This window comes from Salvelinus alpinus, chromosome 11, assembly GCF_045679555.1.
Source record: "Salvelinus alpinus chromosome 11, SLU_Salpinus.1, whole genome shotgun sequence".
Lineage (NCBI taxonomy): Eukaryota > Metazoa > Chordata > Actinopteri > Salmoniformes > Salmonidae > Salvelinus > Salvelinus alpinus.
Window position 1 is genome coordinate 42,523,812 of NC_092096.1, and position 22,225 is coordinate 42,546,036.

The 22,225-nt window shown below is 43.3% G+C and overlaps 1 protein-coding gene across 15 annotated transcripts in view; it reads left to right on the forward strand.

Moving 5' to 3' along the window:
- Positions 1-22,225, forward strand: part of LOC139534215 (pleckstrin homology domain-containing family A member 5-like) — a 137,444-nt gene that overhangs the window by 78,618 nt on the left and 36,601 nt on the right. For 12 of the 15 annotated variants that reach the window (XM_071333138.1, XM_071333134.1, XM_071333140.1 and 9 more), the window contains exons 4-6: positions 9,407-9,490; positions 17,159-17,368; positions 20,197-20,338. In XM_071333138.1, coding sequence (XP_071189239.1) covers positions 9,407-9,490; positions 17,159-17,368; positions 20,197-20,338 — 436 coding nt within the window. The remainder of the gene's footprint in view (positions 1-9,406; positions 9,491-17,158; positions 17,369-20,196; positions 20,339-22,225) is intronic. The other 3 variants (XM_071333142.1, XM_071333149.1, XM_071333147.1) reach the window with 1 other exon arrangement.

A 22,225-nucleotide genomic window follows, 5' to 3' on the forward strand; every position in this document is an offset into this window, starting at 1 on the left:
CATACATAATTTTACTGTGAAGGAAACGTTCTGAAACGGGGAGAGTACCTGTACTTGTACAATAAGAACACAGATTCTCTGTTCCAAAACACGTTTCTACGGTATGCCCTACTGAACACAGGCTGTTTTAGTTTGAAGCCATATGTTATTGGTAGGGCCAGGAGTTTTTCTTTGAGATTAAATGCCCTTGAGTTTTTCCGGATTCCTGTTGGACAGCCAGTTGACAGGTGGTGTAATCCTCTCCGTATGTTCCTTATTGCCTACCTACCTTGACGGTCAAATAAGGGATACTTAAATTTGTTCTGTTTCACTGTGGTTCGAGTGTGAGGTGTGAGATAAGAATGTGTTTTTTTGTTTGTTGCATATCTCAACTCCCCCAGAGACACCCTTGGAAAGTGGGGATATTTCACCTAGTCGGCTCGGGGATTCGAACCAGCGACCTTTTCGGTTACTGGCCCAACGCTCTTAACTGCTAGGCTACCTGCCACCCTTACATACCTACCTAGAGCTGCAACAGACCATAGCCACCAGAGCAGAAACTAGGACATTTCAGAAGAAAGCGGCGACGTACTGCTTTGGCATAAAACACTGCTCTCCAATTTATTTCCCTGTCTGTTTACAATTTAGCTCCTGTCCTTGTTCTCAACGTTGCTTACATGTTAAAGAGAATATATCATCCTCTTTCTGGGGAGTAACAGAAAAGCTATTCAATAGAATTCACTACTTCATACCCTTTTATTGTTTCACCTTGCAATCGTCAGAAAATGAGTAAAACATACAGCCACTGTTGATAATCAGTTATGTGAAGAGGACACAAAGGTACTCTTAAGACTTATGTAATGGCTGTAATTCAAGGTGACCGTCATCTCTCTCTGCCTCAGCCTGTAGAAAATACTGGTACTGTAGTACCAGTCAAAAGTTTGGAAACACCTACTCATTCAATGGTTTTTCTGTATTTTTACTGTTTTCTACATTATAGAATAATAGTGATGACATCAAAACTATGAAATGGCCCATATGGAATCATGTAGTAACCAAAAAAGGGTTAACAAATCAAAATATATTTGAGATTCTTCAAAGTAGCCACCCTTTGCATTGATGACAGCTTTGCACACTCTTGGCATTTTCTCAACCAGCTTCACCTGGAATGCTTTTCCAACAGTCTTGAAGGAGTTCCCACATGCTGAGCACTTGTTGGCTGCTTTTCCTTCACTCTGCGGTCCAACTCATCCCCAACCATGTCAATTGTGTTGAGGTCAGGTGATTGTGGAAGCCAGGTCATCTGATGCAGCACTCCTTCTTGGTCAAATAGCCCTTATACAGCCTGGAGGTGTGTTGGGTCATTGTCCTGTTGAAAAACAAATGATAGTCCCACTAAGCCCAAACCAGATCGGGGCGGCAGGTAGCCTAGTAGTTAGGGTGTTGGGCCAGTAACCAAAAGGTTACCAGATCAAATCCCCGAGCTGACAAGGTAAACATCTGTCGTTCTGCCCCTGAATTTGTTCTTAACTGACTTGCCTAGTAAAATAACCAAAAAAAAGGCCAAACCAGATGGGATGACGTATCGCTGCAGAATGCTGTGGTAGCCATGCTGGTTAAGTGTGCCTTGAATTCTAAATAAATCACTGACAGTGTCAGTTGGAACCAAACATGTGGAGATCATCCGTTCACCTATTCTGTGTCTCAAAGACACAGCGGTTGGAACCAAAAATCTGACCAAATGACAGATTTCCACCGGTCTGTCCATTGCTCGTGTTTCTTGGCCCAAGCATGTCTCTTCTTATTATTGGTGTCCTTTAGTAGTGGTTTCTTTGCAGCAATTCGACCACGAAGGCCTGACTCACACAGTCACCTCCTGTGGCGGTCCTCATGAGAGCCAGTTTCATCAGAGCGCTTGATGGTTTTTGCAACTGCACTTGAAGAAACTTTCAAAGTTCTTGAAATGTTCCGGAAGACTGACCTTCATGTCTTAAGGTAATGATGGTCTGTCGATTCTCTTTGCTTATTTGAGCTGTTCTTGTCATAATATGGAATTGGTATTTTACCAAATAGGGCTATCTTCTGTATACAACCCCTATAACACAACTGATTTGCTCAAACGCATTAAGAAGGAAAGAAACTCCTCAAATTAACTTTTAACAAGGCACACCTGTTAATTGAAATGCATTCCAGGTGACTACCTCATGAAGCTGGTTGAGAGAATGCCAAGAGTGTGCAAAGCTCTCATCAAGGCAAAGGGTGTCTATTTGAAGAATCTCAAATATAAAATATATTTTGATTTGTTTGATTTGTTTAACACTTTTTGGTTACTACATGATACATGAGTGTTATTTCGTAGTATTGATGTCTTCACGATTATTCTACAATGTAGAAAATTGTCCAAATAAAGAAAAACCCTTGAATGAGTAGGTGTGTCCAAATTTTTGACTGCTCTACTGTATGTTCAGGTTTTGGCTCACAGGCTGTGAAGTCTGTTGCTGCTTTGACAAGCCCCAGGTTGTAATTTCATGATATGTTATTACTTTTAGCATGACTGTGTCTGACAGTGAGTGTATATAAGTTGTCCTCAGAGGCTAGGAAGACATTATTGCTCTTCCTTTTAACCAGTGAAAATGAATGTTGCTCTCTGATACTGGAGATCAATGGAGGATGCAGTCACTCGATTCTCTGACTGATGATCATTGTCAGCCCCCCACTTTCATGTCGAACCAAAGAGGAAATACATCTTCCCTCTTTCATTGAGTTTTGTTTATCGTTTCCCACGTTGCCGTCTTGATTTCTCGTTACTCGCAGTGGGGGGGAAAAGGGCCAAGTGGAACCTCTTCTTAGACCCCCCGGTGAAGTCTCCGCAGCCTTGACGTACACACACACACCCTCACTTACACACACATGCACTTGGGTAATCTCCAGGAAGTGATGAATAAAAGCAGATCCTGTCATGTCGTGGCTTTGAGTGATTGTGCTTTGTGATTCTATGTGACAGATGGGAGACATGGAGCGCAGTTAATAATAGACAGTACAGGCGACATGTCTCTGTGGCTCAGCTGTGACTGTGTCCTGGATGTCAGGGCTGGAACATCTCCAGCAGGGACACAGTCCAGAGACCAAGCCCACGAACACTGCTGCTTCACTAGGTAGATTTGCCCAGCAGACCCCCTGGCGTGGCCTTAGTAGGATACAGATCCATAGAGAGACAGGAGCGTTTCCATCTGTGACTCCTGCAGGCCAGACTATTCTCTTGCTCCAGTGTTGAGTTAACTGAAGTGTGTTGTATTGCACAAGAGCTACAGCAGGCCCTACAGCAGTGGAGAATGCCAGTGTGTGCATGTGTGTTGCAGTGGTATTTTCGCAAGTGACAGATGAAACCAGGAGTTTCAGCCGCAAGCCTAGCTAACCCCAGCCCAGCTGAGACACTTGGTACGCCTGCAGGGATATCATACAGTGTGTGTGCGTGTCCGAGCCCGCACTGCTACCTCCCAGAGAGATTCAATTGATAAACATACAGTACACTCTCTCTTTCAGATACCCGTCCATGTCCAGATAAGCATACATGGCTGTTATGCTTTCACCGGTGTTGTGCTGTGTGTACAATGTCTCATGACCCTCTCGGTTAATCCATCAGACAACCTTATTTTCTGTCTGTACATTCTGTCCTCCTACCCTCAGTGTGTGCGTGCATGCATGCATCTGTGTGTGTGCTCATCTTTGCGTGCGAGCAGAAAAGAGAGCTCTGTTCTCTCTAGTCTTTATCAGCATTAAGCGTTCCCCTGCCTCCCTCCACTCTGTGTGAAAAGCTGCTTGTGTCTTACAGAGGGCCGGCTACAGGGGTCTCTCTCTCTCACTCTCTCTGTCTGTGTCTCTCTGTCTGACTGGCTGTGGTGCTGTAATTGTATTTATAGATAAGTCACCACTTGCTGTGAAACAGCCTGTTAGCTGTGCTCTTGTGATCTAGGGCATATGACTGGAGCAGTTAGGGGCTTCTAGGGAGGGGTAGATCATTTGTATTCTGCAGCAGTGTTGAAGATCCACGGCTGGGCTGGATAGCTGTTTGTCACGCGAGAGAACAGAGGATAGTGTCAGTGGAAGAACTATGTTAAATGGTGCTGTATAGAACAGTGTTTGACCCAGGTCAGAAAACAGATGGGCTGCCATGCTGAAGTTTAGCACCACCCCCCACTCAAGGTGTGTGGGCATTGTGTCTGCTGTTCATTGTTCTTCAACAGGACATTGTGTAGTGTGGCGAGGGACACTAATCCTCATCTTCCTACTGCTCCTCAATTGGCTGGTTGACAATGGGTCATATGGTTACTATTGGCTGGTTGACAATGGGTCATATGGTTACTATTGGCTGGTTGACAATGGGTCATATGGTTACTATTGGCTGGTTGACACTGGATAATATGGTTACTATTGGTTGGTTGACAATGGGTAATTTGGTTACTATTGGTTGGTTGACAATGGGTAATTTGGTTACTATTGGTTGGTTGACAATGGGTCATATGGTTACTATTGGCTGGTTGACACTGGATAATATGGTTACTATTGGTTGGTTGACAATGGGTAATTTGGTTACCATTGGCTGGTTGACAATGGGTCATATGGTTACTATTGGCTGGTTGACAATGGGTCATATGGTTACTATTGGCTGGTTGACAATGGGTCATATGGTTACTATTGGCTGGTTGACAATGGGTCATATGGTTACTATTGGCTGGTTGACAATGGGTCATATGGTTAGTATTGGCTGGTTGACAATGGGTCATATGGTTACTACTGGCTGGTTGACAATGGGTCATATGGTTATGGGTCATATGCTTGATTATGGGTCATATGGTTACTATTGGCTGGTTGACAATGGGTCATATGGTTACTATTGGCTGGTTGACAATGGGTCATATGGTTACTATTGGCTGGTTGACAATGGGTCATATGGTTATGGGTCATATGCTTGATGGGTAATATGGTTACTATTGGCTGGGTGACAATGGGTCATATGGTTACTATTGGCTGGTTGACAATGGGTCATATGGTTATGGGTCATATGCTTGATGATGGGTAATATGGTTACTATTGGCTGGGTGACAATGGGTCATATGGTTACTATTGGCTGGTTGACAATGGGTCATATGGTTACTACTGGCTGGTTGACAATGGGTCATATGGTTACTATTGGCTGGTTGACAATGGGTCATATGGTTACTATTGGCTGGTTGACAATAGGTCATATGGTTACTATTGGCTGGTTGACAATGGGTAGTATGGTTATGGGTCATATGCTTGATGATGGGTCATATGGTTACTATTGGCTGGTTGACAATGGGTCATATGGTTATTATTGGCTGGTTGACAATGGGTAGTATGGTTATGGGTCATATGCTTGATGATGGGTCATATGGTTACTATTGGCTGGTTGACAATGGGTCATATGGTTACTATTGGCTGGGTGACAATGGGTCATATGGTTACTACTGGCTGGTTGACAATGGGTCATATGGTTACTATTGGCTGGTTGACAATGGGTCATATGGTTACTATTGGCTGGTTGACAATGGGTCATATGGTTATGGGTCATATGCTTGATGGGTAATATGGTTACTATTGGCTGGGTGACAATGGGTCATATGGTTACTATTGGCTGGTTGACAATGGGTCATATGGTTATGGGTCATATGCTTGATGATGGGTAATATGGTTACTATTGGCTGGGTGACAATGGGTCATATGGTTACTATTGGCTGGTTGACAATGGGTCATATGGTTACTACTGGCTGGTTGACAATGGGTCATATGGTTACTATTGGCTGGTTGACAATGGGTCATATGGTTACTATTGGCTGGTTGACAATAGGTCATATGGTTACTATTGGCTGGTTGACAATGGGTAGTATGGTTATGGGTCATATGCTTGATGATGGGTCATATGGTTACTATTGGCTGGTTGACAATGGGTCATATGGTTATTATTGGCTGGTTGACAATGGGTCATATGGTTATGGGTCATATGCTTGATGATGGGTCATATGTTTACTACTGGCTGGTTGACAATAGGTCATATGGTTACTATTGGCTGGTTGACAATGGGTAGTATGGTTATGGGTCATATGCTTGATGATGGGTAATATGGTTACTATTGGCTGGTTGACAATGGGTCATATGTTTACTACTGGCTGGTTGACAATGGGTCATATGGTTACTATTGGCTGGTTGACAATAGGTCATATGGTTACTATTGGCTGGTTGACAATGGGTAGTATGGTTATGGGTCATATGCTTGATGATGGGTCATATGGTTACTATTGGCTGGTTGACAATGGGTCATATGGTTACTATTGGCTGGGTGACAATGGGTCATATGGTTACTACTGGCTGGTTGACAATGGGTCATATGGTTACTATTGGCTGGTTGACAATGGGTCATATGGTTACTACTGGCTGGTTGACAATGGGTCATATGGTTACTATTGGCTGGTTGACAATGGGTCATATGGTTACTATTGGCTGGTTGACAATGGGTCATATGGTTATTGGTCATATGCTTGATGGGTCATATGGTTACTATTGGCTGGTTGACAATGGGTCATATGGTTACTATTGTCTGGTTGACAATGGGTCATATGGTTACTATTGGCTGGTTGACAATGGGTCATATGGTTACTATTGGTTGGTTGACAATGGGTCATATGGTTACTATTGGCTGGTTGACAATGGGTCATATGGTTACTATTGGTTGGTTGACAATGGGTCATATGGTTACTATTGGCTGGTTGACAATGGGTAGTATGGTTATGGGTCATATGCTTGATGATGTGTCATATGGTTACTATTGGCTGGTTGACAATGGGTCATATGGTTATTATTGGCTGGTTGACAATGGGTAGTATGGTTATGGGTCATATGCTTTGATGGGTCATATGGTTACTATTGGCTGGTTGACAATGGTTCATATGGTTACTATTGGTTGGTTGACAATGGGTCATATGGTTACTATTGGCTGGTTGACAATGGGTCATATGGTTACTACTGGCTGGTTGACAATGGGTCATATGGTTACTACTGGCTGGTTGACAATGGGTCATATGGTTACTATTGGCTGGTTGACAATGGGTAGTATGGTTATGGGTCATATGCTTGATGATGGGTCATATGGTTACTATTGGCTGGGTGACAATGGGTCATATTTACATTTAAGTCATTTAGCAGACGCTCTTATCCAGAGCGACTTACAAATTGGTGCATTCACCTTATGATATCCAGTGGAACAACCACTTTACAATAGTGCATCTAACTCTTTTAAGGGGGGGGGGGGGGCTAGAAGGATTACTTTATCCTATCCTAGGTATTCCTTAAAGAGGTGGGGTTTCAGGTGTCTCCGGAAGGTGGTGATTGACTCCGCTGACCTGGCGTCGTGAGGGAGTTTGTTCCACCATTGGGGTGCCAGAGCAGCGAACAGTTTTGACTGGGCTGAGCGGGAACTGTACTTCCTCAGAGGTAGGGAGGCGAGCAGGCCAGAGGTGGATGAACGCAGTGCCCTTGTTTGGGTGTAGGGCCTGATCAGAGCCTGAAGGTACGGAGGTGCCGTTCCCCTCACAGCTCCGTAGGCAAGCACCATGGTCTTGTAGCGGATGCGAGCTTCAACTGGAAGCCAGTGGAGAGAGCGGAGGAGCGGGGTGACGTGAGAGAACTTGGGAAAGTTGAACACCAGACGGGCTGCGGCGTTCTGGATGAGTTGTAGGGGTTTAATGGCACAGGCAGGGAGCCCAGCCAACAGCGAGTTGCAGTAATCCAGACGGGAGATGACAAGTGCCTGGATTAGGACCTGCGCCGCTTCCTGCGTGAGGCAGGGTCGTACTCTGCGAATGTTGTAGAGCATGAACCTACAGGAACGGGTCACCGCCTTGATGTTAGTTGAGAACGACAGGGTGTTGTCCAGGATCACGCCAAGGTTCTTAGCACTCTGGGAGGAGGACACAATGGAGTTGTCAACCGTGATGGCGAGATCATGGAACGGGCAGTCCTTCCCCGGGAGGAAGAGCAGCTCCGTCTTGCCGAGGTTCAGCTTGAGGTGGTGATCCGTCATCCACACTGATATGTCTGCCAGACATGCAGAGATGCGATTCACCACCTGGTTATCAGAGGGGGGAAAGGTCATATGGTTACTATTGGCTGGTTGACAATGGGTCATATGGTTACTACTGGCTGGTTGACAATGGGTCATATGGTTACTATTGGCTGGTTGACAATGGGTCATATGGTTAGTATTGGCTGGTTGACAATGGGTCATATGGTTACTATTGGCTGGTTGACAATGGGTCATATGGTTATTGGTCATATGCTTGATGATGGGTCATATGGTTACTATTGGCTGGGTGACAATGGGTCATATGGTTACTATTGGCTGGTTGACAATGGGTCATATGGTTACTACTGGCTGGTTGACAATGGGTCATATGGTTACTATTGGCTGGTTGACAATGGGTCATATGGTTAGTATTGGCTGGTTGACAATGGGTCATATGGTTACTATTGGCTGGTTGACAATGGGTCATATGGTTATTGGTCATATGCTTGATGATGGGTCATATGGTTACTATTGGCTGGTTGACAATGGGTCATATGGTTACTATTGGCTGGTTGACAATGGGTCATATGGTTATGGGTCATATGGTTACTATTGGCTGGTTGACAATGGGTCATATGGTTACTATTGGCTGGTTGACAATGGGCCATATGGTTATGGGTCATATGCTTGATGATGGGTCATATGGTTACCATTGGCTGGTTGACAATGGGTCATATGGTTACTACTGGCTGGTTGACAATGGGTCATATGGTTACTATTGGCTGGTTGACAATGGGTCATATGGTTACTATTGGCTGGTTGACAATGGGTCATATGGTTACTATTGGCTGGTTGACAATGGGTCATATGGTTACTATTGGCTGGTTGACAATGGGTCATATGGTTACTATTGGCTGGTTGACAATGGGTCATATGGTTATGGGCCATATGCTTGATGATGGGTCATATGGTTAGTGTTGTGTGGAGGATGATGTTTAACAATGCTGTTATTAAGTCCACTCAATGTATGATTTTGGTGGTCTAATGTGCCCTCTCTCTCTCTCCCCCTCTTTATCCTTTCTCTCCCTGTCCCCCCTCTCTCCCCCTACCTCTCTCTCTCCCTGCCCCCCTCTCTCCCTCTCTCCCTGCCCCCCTCTCTCCCCCTACCTCTCTCTCTCTCTCCCTGCCCCCCTCTCTCCCCCTACCTCTCTCTCTCTCCCTGCCCCCCTCTCTCTCTTCACCTCTCTCTCTCTCTCTCTCGCCCCACCTCTCTCTCTCCCCCCACCTCTCTCTCTCCCTCTCTCTCTCTCTCCCCATCTCTCTCCCCCTACCTCTCTCTCTCTCCAGTCACAATGAGCGGAAGGTGACCTGTAAGCATCCAGTCTCTGGTCTTCCTTCACAAGACAACTGCATCTTTGTCGTCAACGAACAGTAAGTCTCTTCTCTTCCACTCCCTGACCAGTGGGATGACTGGAACATACATGCCAGTGTAATGACATACCCTCAAGTGGACTTGCATGCACACACATTAACCTATAATGCCGGGTTGGTCTCACCCCTGCATCGTGTGTCCATTCTTTATGGCACAAGATGAATGTCAAAGTGTGAGTTGAAATGCAGGGAAGTTGTCAACAAATCACATTCATATGAAACTTATAAAACACACAACTTTGTCCTCCAGTAATGCTTCAGGGCCCACGTTACTGTCAGATTATGTCACCGTATATTACATATTAAATGATGTACTAAATTGGTAATGTGGTGTTTACGTAAATTAGATGTATTCAGTAGTTGAGCATATATTCACAATGGCATATATTCACAGTTTGAGCTTTTATGCCATTGTAAATTGGCTGTCACGCTGTGAGAAGAGTGGCTTTTATGGAATATAGAGTGCATTGTACTCCTGGAGGTGTTGAAGAGTCTTGTGACGTCTGATCCAGGGTGCCAGACCTCCGCTTCACACAAAGCACCCTGCGGAAGATGGAGAAACTACGCCTCTGTCTCCCTTCTTCTAAAGAGACGTTATGAAATCACAGGGCAATGTGAGTTTGGTTTGGGTTTAACTGCTTGAAGTTCAGCGAGACCAGAGACTTGAAATGGAAGGCAGCGTTTGCTACTTCACCATTCACCTTCCCTGTCTTCGGCTCAACTTAATCTGAAGGAAAACGGGAGTGTGTTTGGTTCAACTGTGCCGTGGCTACAGCTGCAGAACTCTTGGAGAGGATTTGGAAATGGAAGGCAGCGTTGCTACTTCGCCAATCTTTCCTGCCGAGTTCTGATAAGGGCTCTCAGACAAAACACGTTCCAAAACACCCACGGTAGAGAGAGAATGGAGGGAGGAGAAGCCAGGGAAGAGGAGGAGTGTTGGAGTAGAGAGGTCTGTCTGTGTGTGTGTAAATATCTGAGTTCAGGCTCAAAGGCCTGTCAGAGCTGTCCAGTCATTCTCAACCTGAACAGACAGTGTTACCCTGCTCTCTCTTCTCCCCCTGCAAGCTGTCCTCCAGCAAAGTCAATACCCTGGTTGCCTTTTGTAGCTTGCTGTGTGTGTGCGGGCATGTACGTGCGTGTGTGGAGAAGCCAGAGTTGTTTACTCTAGCCTTCCAAACAGACACAGAATGGCGTCTCTCAGGAATGAACTGACCTGCAGACAGCTACGTCTTAGGTAGCTGCTAGGTAGCTAACCAGAGTCTGCACGATATACAATTTGGTCGTGCTAAAACAAGATGTTGTTAATATATTTTTTAATATTGACTAAATATTGTTTTTGTAAGACCACCAACCACCACCGTAGTGATAGTGGAGAATGGAGTGTGACGGAGAGAGAGAGTGATGCGTGCACGCGCCAGACGTACACAGAGACACACACAGACACACACAGAGAGACAGACACGCACACACACACACACACACAGAGACACACACAGAGATAGATGGAGAAATTCCTTAAGCTTGGCAACCATTTCCTCAGTTTACCTCAAAAACAAGGAAATTAGGCAATTATATGGTCCATCTCAGATGCAGTCATGACCACGTTTGAATCCTATTTTTCTGGATGGAACATTAGATTGTTGTGGAGATTTGTAGTCTGTTCCTTCCTGACTGTGCCGTTGAGTGACAACCCCCCTCCACTCTGCTCTGCACCCCGTCCCAATTATCCCCTCCATCACATTCTCCTCCTCAGACCTGGATTCAAATACCATTTGAAATCTTTCGAATGTTTTAGCGTTTGCTTTAGCCTAACTGGAGTGCCAAGTGGAAATGGTTTGATCTTTTGTGAGCATTCCATTGGTTCCATGTTGGCAGGCAAGCTCAATCAAACCCATTTAAATTTTTTCAAATACTATTTGAACCCAGGTCTGCTCTTTCTATTAGCACCGCACTGAGGTGTCTGAGGGGAATATGCAAATATTCTCCTCAGTGTGTTAACTGTTAATTGGAAGTGAGGCGAGAAAGTCAAATATAACAGACTGAGGTGTGTTGGTGACAGACAAAAAGGTTTGTGTGAAACGAAAATGGAAAGAGGCTCTTACATCAGTCATATCAAGGAAATTTAACTTGTATAAAATATTTCTTTCATCTCAAACACCAACTCGACACCACCACCTTCATTAGGGTTCTTGGGCTGACCAAGCCATGACTGCCGGAATGTGTTGGTTTTTCATAATGAAGACGCACTTTCTATTCAACTCCTTGTAGGTTGTGAGAATGTCAGGGCAGAATACTTGAAACAACAGAAAGCAAATTATGTGTTCGTTCTTCCCAGGGGAAAAACGCAGCTTCACATCCTGATTATCCAGCGAGCGTCGGCCTATCCGTGAGCGGATAACAAAGCAATGTTAATTGGCTGGCCTTGTCACTCAGTCCCCCTCTCTGTCTATCTGAAGACTGTATTATCAATCAATCAAACTTCATTTTTATAGCACTTTTCTTACAGCAAATGCATTTCAAGGTGCTTAACTAATAAAATATTAAAAAGGTGAGAAACGATAACACACAACATTTCTATGCAAATATAAAATCAAGATGGACTTGAATAAAATTCAGAGATAAATTAAAATAGTAAAAACAATAGTGGATATGAGAGACTAATGCAGCAATAAATAAAAGGTGATAAAATAACTAATATACTGTATATAGAAGGGGATAAAATGGAGTATAACATCCTCTGCTTTATGACCATCACTGTATTTTGAAAGAAGTGTGTTCGTTGAACTGAACTGCTGTCCCTGAATCCTGGTCGACACTCACCGTTCTCCCTGGTGATTGACACGTCAAAACTCCTTTTATAAAACTAGTATAAGAATCTTTATAAATCTCTGAAAAGGAATGTCACCTCTCCCTCACACACCTCCACCTTCCCAACAGACCTAATAGCGGGTGTAACGTGGATTAATGGTGTTCTGAAGGAAGCACTCCTCATTGATAACCAGCTGACACTTCTTCAACCCACACATCCTCTCTCTCTATCTACCTCTCTCTCCATCTCTTTCCACATGTCGCCCACATTCCCCCTCTGCCTCTCCGACTCACCCATATACCTTCACCTTCTCTCCCTCTTTCACTCTCCTCCTCATGCGTCGTCTCTCCCTTTGTCCCTCCCACACACACGCTCCCTCTCTCTCCAACTTTCTTCTCTCTCTCTCTCTCTCTCTCTCCCGCTCTCTCTCTTTCTCAATAGGATCAGTGCTCCTGGTCCAGCCAGACCCTGTAATGAGTTAGTTACAGTGTGAAAAACCTCTGCTTTAATCTCTTTAGACCTCAGGCACAAACCACTGAGCTCCATATTATAGTGCAGAAATTTCACTTAGTGTGTGTGTGCCTAATATCCAGACAAAAGAAAGTATACAAAAGTTAACTCCTTGGCTCGTTAGTTTATACCCTTTCACCATTTTTCATATTTATTGTAATATTTTCAAGTTTCCTATATTTTCCCCAATGTTGATGTCTTCCGCTCTTTAAAGCATCTTAAAGTGGCAATATGTCCCTTTTTGGGCGACCTGTCCTAATTCACATAGAAATGTGAGTTATAGAGCTACCGTTCTACTTGAAAGAAAGTTTAAGAAGCAGTAGATTTGTTTTATGTGCGCTATTTCTGTGCTTCCCATTCTTAAGTTTTGTTTTCGTCTTTTACTTTCAGTTTTGTACACCAGCTTCAAACTGCTGAAACAACAATATTTTTGGCTATGGAAAATATATTTCACAGTGGTTTAGATGGTACAATGATTCTCTACAATATACTAGCTTATTAGTTTTAGCAACCAGGAAATGGTGGAACGATTTATGCATATACACTTTTAATGGCCTTATTTCTTCTTTGTTTCTGCTGCTTTTTGTTCTATGTTGCTCTGTTTGTATGCTACGTCTTGCTTGTCCTATGTTGCTCTGCGTGTGCTCACTGCTCAATGATTGTCTATATTGTAATTGTTTTTAATAACCTGCCCAGGGACTGCAGTTGAAAATTAGCCGGCTGCAGTTAAAAATTAGCCGGCTGGCTAAAACCGGCACTTTTACTGAAACGTTGATTAATGTGCACTGTCCCTGTAAAAATAAAATCAACTCAACTCAACATAACTTATTCAGCACTCAGAATTAGATTTCAAATGTACTCCACCTCTGCAATGACCCTGGGCCTAAAGGAGAGGCCTTGCTCTCATCATCCATTAAAGCAACATTTCCAGTGTCTTCAGAAACTGTTCACACCCCTTGGCTTTTCTACATTTTGTTGTGTTACAGCCTGAATTTAAAATGGATTACATTTAGATTTGTTGTCAGTGGCCTACACACAATAACCCATAATGTCAAAGTGAAATTATGTTTACAAATGAAAAGCTGAAATGTCTTGAGTCAGAAAGTATTCAACTCCTTGGTTATAGGAAGCCTAAATAAGTTAAGTAGTAAAAATGTGCTTAACAAGTCACATAAGTTGCATACACTATAATAGTGTGTAACATGATTTTGTATGACTACCTCATCTCTGTACCCCGCACATACAATTATATGTAAGGTCCCTCAGTCGAGCAGATTCAACCACAAAGAACAGGGAGGTTTTCCAATGCCTCGCAAAGAAGGGCACCTATTGGTAGATGAGTAAAATTAAATTAAAAATCAGACATTGAATATCCATTTGAGCCTGGTGAAGTCATTAATTATACTTGAATGGTGTATCAATACACCCATTCACTACAAAGATACAGGCGTCCTTCCTAATTCAGTTGCCGGAGAGGAAGGAAACCACTCAGTGATTTCACAATGAGGCCAATGGTAACTTTAAAACAGTAACAGATTTTAATCGCTGTGATAGGAGAAAACTGGAGATGGATCAACAACATTGTAGTTACTCCACAATACTAACCTAATTGACAGAGTGAAAGAAGGAAGCCTGTAAAGAATAAAAAATATTCCAAAACATGCATCTTGTTTGCAACAAGGCAATAAAGTAATACTGCAAAGAAATGTGGCAAAGCAATTTACTTTTTTTCCTGAATACAAACTGTTATGTTTGGGGCAAATCCAATACAACACATTACTGAGTACCACTCTCCATATTTCCAAGCATAGTGGAGGCTGCATCATGTTATGGGTATGCTTGTTATCGTTAAGGACTGGGGAGTTTTTCAGAATAAAAAATAAACTTAATTGAGCTAAGCAAAGGCAAAATCCTGAAGGAAAACCTAGTTCAGTCTGTTTTCCACCAGCCACCGGGACATGAATTCACCTTTCAGCAAGACAATAACCTAAAACACAGGGCCAAATCTACACTGGAGTTGCTTACCAAGAAGACAATGAATGTTCCTGAGTGGCCAAAACTAATTTGACAGGGCATGAAGAATTTTGAAAAGAATAATGGCCAGATGTTGCGCACTCCAGTAGTGGAAAGAGACTTAAAGACTGTCGTGGCAATTTCCTGTATTACCAAATGAGGAGAGTTACAAACCACACACCAGTCAGAGTTATACTTAAACTTCATCTTTAATTATATGAGCTTCACCATAGCCCTTTGACTCTCAGATCAATTCAGTGTCAATAATGAATTCTGAGAGTCCCTACAGTCGAATACAAATATATTTTATAGCCAAGATACACCCCTCAACTTACATGACGAACCACAGAACTCTTCACAAAGTGCCTTTTACTTGAGAAAGGAGTATCCCATAGCCAGATAGCATTAGCTATAAATTATCGTTCAGTTTGGTCTCTAAGACAAGGTTCTAATCTCGTTCCTGGTACTTCATAGTACCAAAACATTACCTCATACAAGGCATAACTCAATTGTCAACTCTATATTCTCCCATCTCAAGTAAACCCCCTCTTCTCCCCACTCCTGGACAAGCTCACTGAGGGGAGTGACTTGCGCACAGACATTGTGGAGCCAAGAGATAATCGGGCCCCCCCTTAATCACGCCATCCCTTCACATGGTTTAACAGATACATTCACATATGAAGACAATGTTCCATTCTGACCTCTCCCTTTCTGATATTCTGCATATTACCAGACATGTAAAAGACAAGCCTGACCTCTCCCCTCTCTGGGCTCCAAGTGACTGAGGCCTAGCTGAGAAGGGGAAAGTGCAACTGCCAACAGTGTAGTCCAAAGGGAGACATTCTAATGACAAGTATCTCACATAAGCATATTATGTAAATAAAACATCTTATTTATCTATGTTACCCAACTAATTCTGATTCATCCTCCACAAGACTTACCCAGAAAGACTCACAGCTGTAATCGCTGTCAAAGGTGCTTCTACAAAGTATTGACTCGGGGGGTGAATACTTATGTAAATTAGCTATTTCTGTATTGCATTTTCAATAAATTATCATTAAGGAGTATTGTGTGTAGATGGGTGAGATTTATTGTTCTTTTTTAAATTTAGGCAGTAATTGTGGAGTAAGTCAAGGGGTATGAATACTTTCTGAAGGCACTGTTCTTCTACATTCCTCTTTTCACTCTCTACTTTCTCGCTCTTCCCTCTTTCTTCTCTTGCTCCATTCCTGTCCATCATCCTCTCTTGCCTCCCTTTTATTTCTCCCCTATCTTCCCCCTCTGAAGTATATGAATTCATTCACAGAGAATGTTTAACCTTGCTACATTTTAATGCTAGACCAAACTGCAGTTAGGTTTGAGGGGGAGGAAGGGGCTGGACAGCAATCAGCTAGTTTTACTCTGGAGGGAAACTGATATTGATATCACAGCACCTAAGCTGCATGCTAAAGGAAGATGGCAGCCTGGGTTGGTATTAAACTGATGATGGTGTTGCCATCAAAGTTGTTGATATGAAACCTGTCTTGCTTCAAGACGAGATGAGTAAGGACCACTGTATTGTGTTAGATGGGAGTCAGCTTTCTGATGTGCAATTCTCCAGAATACTAGATGTGAGAACCTCATGAGCCACGTTCAGTATGTGTTAACTGTAAGTGGCTTTGGATAAAAGCATCTGCAAAATGACCATATTATGATGATATATTTGAATGCTGCCCGGCGTCCAGCTGTGCGCAAGCAAGGGAAGAAGCCCTAAAGCAAGGGGCGATGCAGGGGCCAGCCTTCATATGGCACAGGGAGAGAGAGACTGGTGGTAGAGAGTAGGAAGAAGGCAAGGAGAAGGGACTGTTCTCCCAACAAACCTCATCCCCTTAATTACAGTACAGAGCTACCAGTAGCCTAGAGGGGGACAGTCAATTAGCGCTAGGCTTATGTAACGTAAACAGGTAATGGTCCTCTGTAGCTCAGTTGGTAGAGCACGGTGATTGCAACACCAGGATAGTGGATTCGAGTCCCTGGAACACCCGTACATAAAACAATGTACGCATGACTGTAAGTTGCTTTGGATAAAAGTGTCAGCTAAATGGCATAAATTAATGCAATTGTAATGTTCTTTTCACAATGGATATTCAGTGAAAAGCATTTACAGAATGTGTGGCCTAAACACATCCCTGAAGACTACAATTATAATTTCATTTAAGTTTGATGTGAATGTTTATTTGTTAAATGTCATTATTACATATAATTAGTTTATCATGTGTTTGGTATTTTCAGGTTAGAATGTTTGATATTATTCTTTAATTCAGTTAATTTTGTTTCCTTCCCTTTTTGTTTTCTAGCGTGACTTCTGCAAAGCTTGTCCACCCCGTTACAGATCCTGGTACAGTCAACCCTGTTACGGTCAACCCTGTTACAGTCAACCCTGTTACGGTCAACCCTGTTACGGTCAACCCTGTTACGGTCAACCCTGTTACGGTCAACCCTGTTACGGTCAACCCTGTTACAGCCAATCCGGTTACAGACCCTATTACAGACCCTGTATCAAACAGGTAATATAGTATACATAGCTATGGGCTGGATGGATGCTTTGCTCTACCTAGCCTCTTCATCTGTCTCTCTGGAAGTCCTGCCTCTATCTCTGTCTCATTAAGTCAGTCCTACCACTAACCGTATGCAGCATCTGCCGTGTGTTGGATTGCCTGAAATCCTGCTATGCATTGCTAATGCTAAGACATGCACGATTTATTTGTGCCAGCCGATTTGTCTTTAAGTATATTTAATAGAAAAAATTAAGCTTAGCTCCCATCATGAAACTACTATAGCTTGTGTATGTGTGTGATCGCAACGGGTAAAATACATTTGTCTCCAAGCCTGAATCAAATTATATAATTGTTCCTCGCAATGGGGTCTACCATTTACCTCTGTCCGTTTTGATTCTCCACAGAAACTAGTATTAGAAAGGAAACCAATGCTATTTGAGCCCAGGTCTTTCGGACAGTAACAAACTGCTCCAGTGTCTCACAACACAACCACGTCACAACTACAATGAAGCTTTAAGAAATACTTCTTGTGCTTCACTTCTAAGGCATGTTCTGTAACCTTTATCTTCCTCTTCCTCTCTCATCCTCCCTGCTGACATACTAGCACACACAGGGGCCATTGATCATGAGGAAGAGGCTGTGTGATCTGGGATGATCTAGGAGCATGGCTGTGTGGGTCGACAGCACTTCTCAGAGGTCATACACCGGTTTACTGCTAGGGATTTCTACCAGCAGCGGCAGCAGAGACAGAGAGGGTGTGGGAGGGAGAAGGAGGGGAAGGTGGAGCCATACAGATGACGGGAGAGAGATAAAGACCTGGGGGAGATAAAGGGTGAAATAGAGGGTAGAGGGTGAAAAAGAGCATTATTAGGGCAAAAGAGGAACAAAGAGATCTATAGAAAGGGAAAAAGAGAGAGAGAAAAGTGACAGAGTGAATGCCGTATAGAAAGACTGTATGATCTAAGCACGATTTGCATGAGTCACTCTTCAGTTCTATTGATGATGTCATCCATTGCCCCGCAATTCACAGACCTATTCACTGGACCTGCCTCTGACACACCTGGAAATTCTTGAAATGCGCACACACACACTTTAATGCTGGAAAGCCTTGATTGGAGACAAGCGTTGGAGTTGGAGACTGTTATGCCTCAGCTGAGAAGTGTCATTTAATATCTGTTAATATCCCTCATTCCCTCAATCTCTCTCAAACGCTTGAATTAACTCGTGATAATCCGTGTGGCTTGGAAGGTCACGCGTGGTTCACCAGCCCACAGTAACATAATTTGACAAGCATTTAGGGAACTTAAAGCCACAATGGAGGTTGATCCAGTGAAATGGGCTGCGAAGACAATTATCCACTTTGAAGATAATAACGTCTATATATCTATCTAGCAGTTCACTATAAATAGGTTTTTAATGTTGATATACACTGAGTGTACAAAACATTAGGAATGCCTGTTCTTTCCATGACATAGAATGACCATGGGAGGAGACGGGTTAAAGAAGGATTTTTAAGCCTTGAGACAGTTTAGACATGTATAGTGTATGTATACCATTCAGAGGGTGAATGAGCAAGGCGAAAGGGAGTGCAGTATTAGGAAGGTGTTCCTAATGTTTTGTACACTCAGTGTATTGTTAAGAATGTATGTGTCATTGTGTGTAAGTGAAGTGCAGTCATTGCTATCATATTTGAGGCCTGGCCTTAAGCTGAACTAATGTGTGTCTGTGAAGTAACCTTGCCCCTACGTTCACATGTCTAAGTCACATTGACATACCTGTCATAACAATCCTGTTATAACCTCATGTCCTGTCTGACCAGTCCTGCAACATCCCTGCATGCAAGCGTCATACACATGATCCAATCATATCACAGGCTCTGTGACGGACAAACAGGCTGACCTGTTTATATGGTGGGTTGGAGAGTAGAGGTGACGATTACAGTAGAGGAGAGGAATGGGGTAAGCGAAAATGTAGGATAATATTTGTCATACTTTAGGGGATGATAGCTGGCAGGAGAGGAGGGGAGAAGACGGTAAAGTGGATTTTCATACCTTATCTGTTACCAGAGCTGAAATCAGCGGTGTACACTCATGTACAAGGTGTTTGTTCCTGTGAGGTGGGGACCTTAAACCCAGCTTTATTATCTCCCAGACAGACCGATACAGATATTCTCTCTACCCCCCTCCACGCTCCAGATACTGTCATCTGCCCACACAGTCACATCAGCACTCCCCTTGGAACCACAGAATATAGGCCACTGCTCAGAGACAATACTGATCTGAATACAACTCTAGATGTAGCAACTCTGCAAATGGGAAGATTTATAGGCGAGTTTAGCTTATTTTTTGCTACCATTGTTATAAGCGTTAAAGCCTTTGGTGCTGGGTAGTTTAGCCTAGGGGACCTTGAACTTTGCTGTATTTGGATTGGGAGGCCATTTAGTTTGTCAGGCAAGGTTGGCAGGCGATTTTAAAGTGGTCTGACCACAGTGAGTAAACTGGTTTGATTTATGGGGCCTGCCTCTCTATTTTTTTGCCTCTCTTTCTTTTTCTCTCTCTCCTCTTTCTCTAACGGCAGGGTTTGGCTCTAACAGAGATGGGCTCTCATTGTGGTTGCAGTTTAAACTGCCGAACCGATAGAGCTAGACAGACTGGCCATTAGGCAGCGCATTCGCAGAGCAATCAGTGTCACACACACATACACACAGCTGCAACGCTTCGCCTCTTAACCCGCCCATTAATCCCACAGATTGAAGTTGAGTCCGAGCCTCATTTGTGTAGTCTTCATGTCGCTTTTCTCATTTTCTTCTGCATTTTTCTCTCCCCCCCTCCCCCCAGGCCTAAGGCTCCAGAGCAGGCTCCATCAGAGGAGAGTGACAGAGTGAAGAAGGAGCGCCCGATGAGCACCATGAGCGAGGCGTCTAACTTCACAGGAGGGTCAGACTATAGCACCTACCCTGGCAGCAGCCCCGCCACACGGGTGAGTGCTCCACGTCGGCCTGTACACCCAACCCCTAATAGACCACTAGACCCATTCCCTAGATCTGAGAGGATTTGTTGGGGGTTCCTAAAGAGCACATGGACGCCACTGTAATGGATGTCATGCAATTATGATGCATGTACAAGGACAGGGTGGGATTAATGTACTGTATCAAGAGTGACTTGGCTAATAGGGGCCTGTGAGAGGGGAGATAAAGGTCCCAGTTCTGGGATGTTAAGAGGAGTCTTGTGGGTCAGTGATCTCTCCCATTTTCTTTATTAAGTCAATGTTGTGAGAACTGTATTAGTCCACAGAGAGTATCAGAACAGGGACTCTACATGAGATAATATGTGCTGGATTATCCCAGTCCTGTCACAGATAGTTACAATTCTAGAATGGTCACCAAGTGATTTTATTGTACAGCGTGTCAGTTTATAAATGCTTAATAGACTAGTGTATAAATATGCATGCTTTATTCAAATGAAAAGCATGCTTTCATGAATTAATGATGTTTTACTTCGGCTTACACTGACTAAAAGTGTAGCTTAGTGGCATGTATTTATTAATGAGCTGTAATTATTGATGAGTTACCATAGAGGTGTCATAATACCCATAAAATCGAGCGGTCAAACAAGGAAATGGTTCCAGTTATTTTTTCACCATTCATTTTTCCCCATAGGGGATTTTAGTAACACTTAAAATAAGGGCTGTGTTTTGTATATGCTTACCCTGGCGTGACATTTTGATAACCATGTAAATCTCTCTCGGACAAGGTGACTTTTAGCAATATATTCGCCTGTATTTACCCCCCCACCCCCCAAAAAATGTAATGCTAATTGGCTATCATAAAGACCTACAAATACCGTGATGATCTGGACTGGAACTATTTCCCTGTTTGACTGCTAGGTTTTATGGGTATTATTACATCCTGTGGAACTCTATTGTGGGTCGAGCTACTGTAGCACTATGCTCAGCTGATGGATAGAAGGTTCTGCAATGCTGTAAATTAGTCTCTGTCTTGCTCTCTCTCTCTCTCTCTCTCTCTCTCTCTCTCTGTGTATTGGTCTCTGTCTGTATCTGTCTCTCCCTCTCTCAGTAAAGATGGTCTTGTAGAATGGGCTAGTTTAATGAGGTGAATACTGTACATTTTCCTTCGGTTGCTTTTTAACTTTATTTGTTTATTAACACCAAAGAGCCAAATGCAGGTTAACGGTCTTCACCTATATTTACTAACGGAGGATGATAATTTGAATGAATTTGTAACTCTCCTCCTCTAACTATGCATCTTCAGAAATATGTTTGTGTATATATACTGAACAAAAATGGAAACGCAACAATTTCAACTATTTTACTGAGTTACAGTTTCTATAAGGAAATCAGTCAATTGAAATAAATTCAGTAGGCCCTAATCTATGGATTTCACATGACTGGGCAGGGGCGCGGCCATGGGTGGGTCTGGGAGGGCATAGGCCCACCCACTTGGGAGCCAGGACCATCCACTGGGCAGTCAGGTCCAGCCAATCATAATTAGTTTTTCCCCACAAAAGGGCTTTATTACAGAAATACTTCAGGTTCATCAGCTGTCTGGGTGGCTGGTCTCAGACGATCCCGCAGGTGAAGAAGCTGGATATGGAGGTCCTGGGCTGGCGTGGTTACACGTGGTCTGCAGTTGTGAGGCTGGTTGGACGTACTGCCAAATTCTCTAAAACAGGGGTGGGCAACTCCAGTCCTCAACGGCCTGATTGGTGTCACAGTTTTGCCCCAGCTAACACGTTTATATTTTTGTTCAGTGTATATATACAGTGCCACGAACAAGTATTTGCCCCCTTTCTGATTTTCTGTTTTTTCATTTTGTTTTAATACTGAATGTTATCAGATCTTCAACTA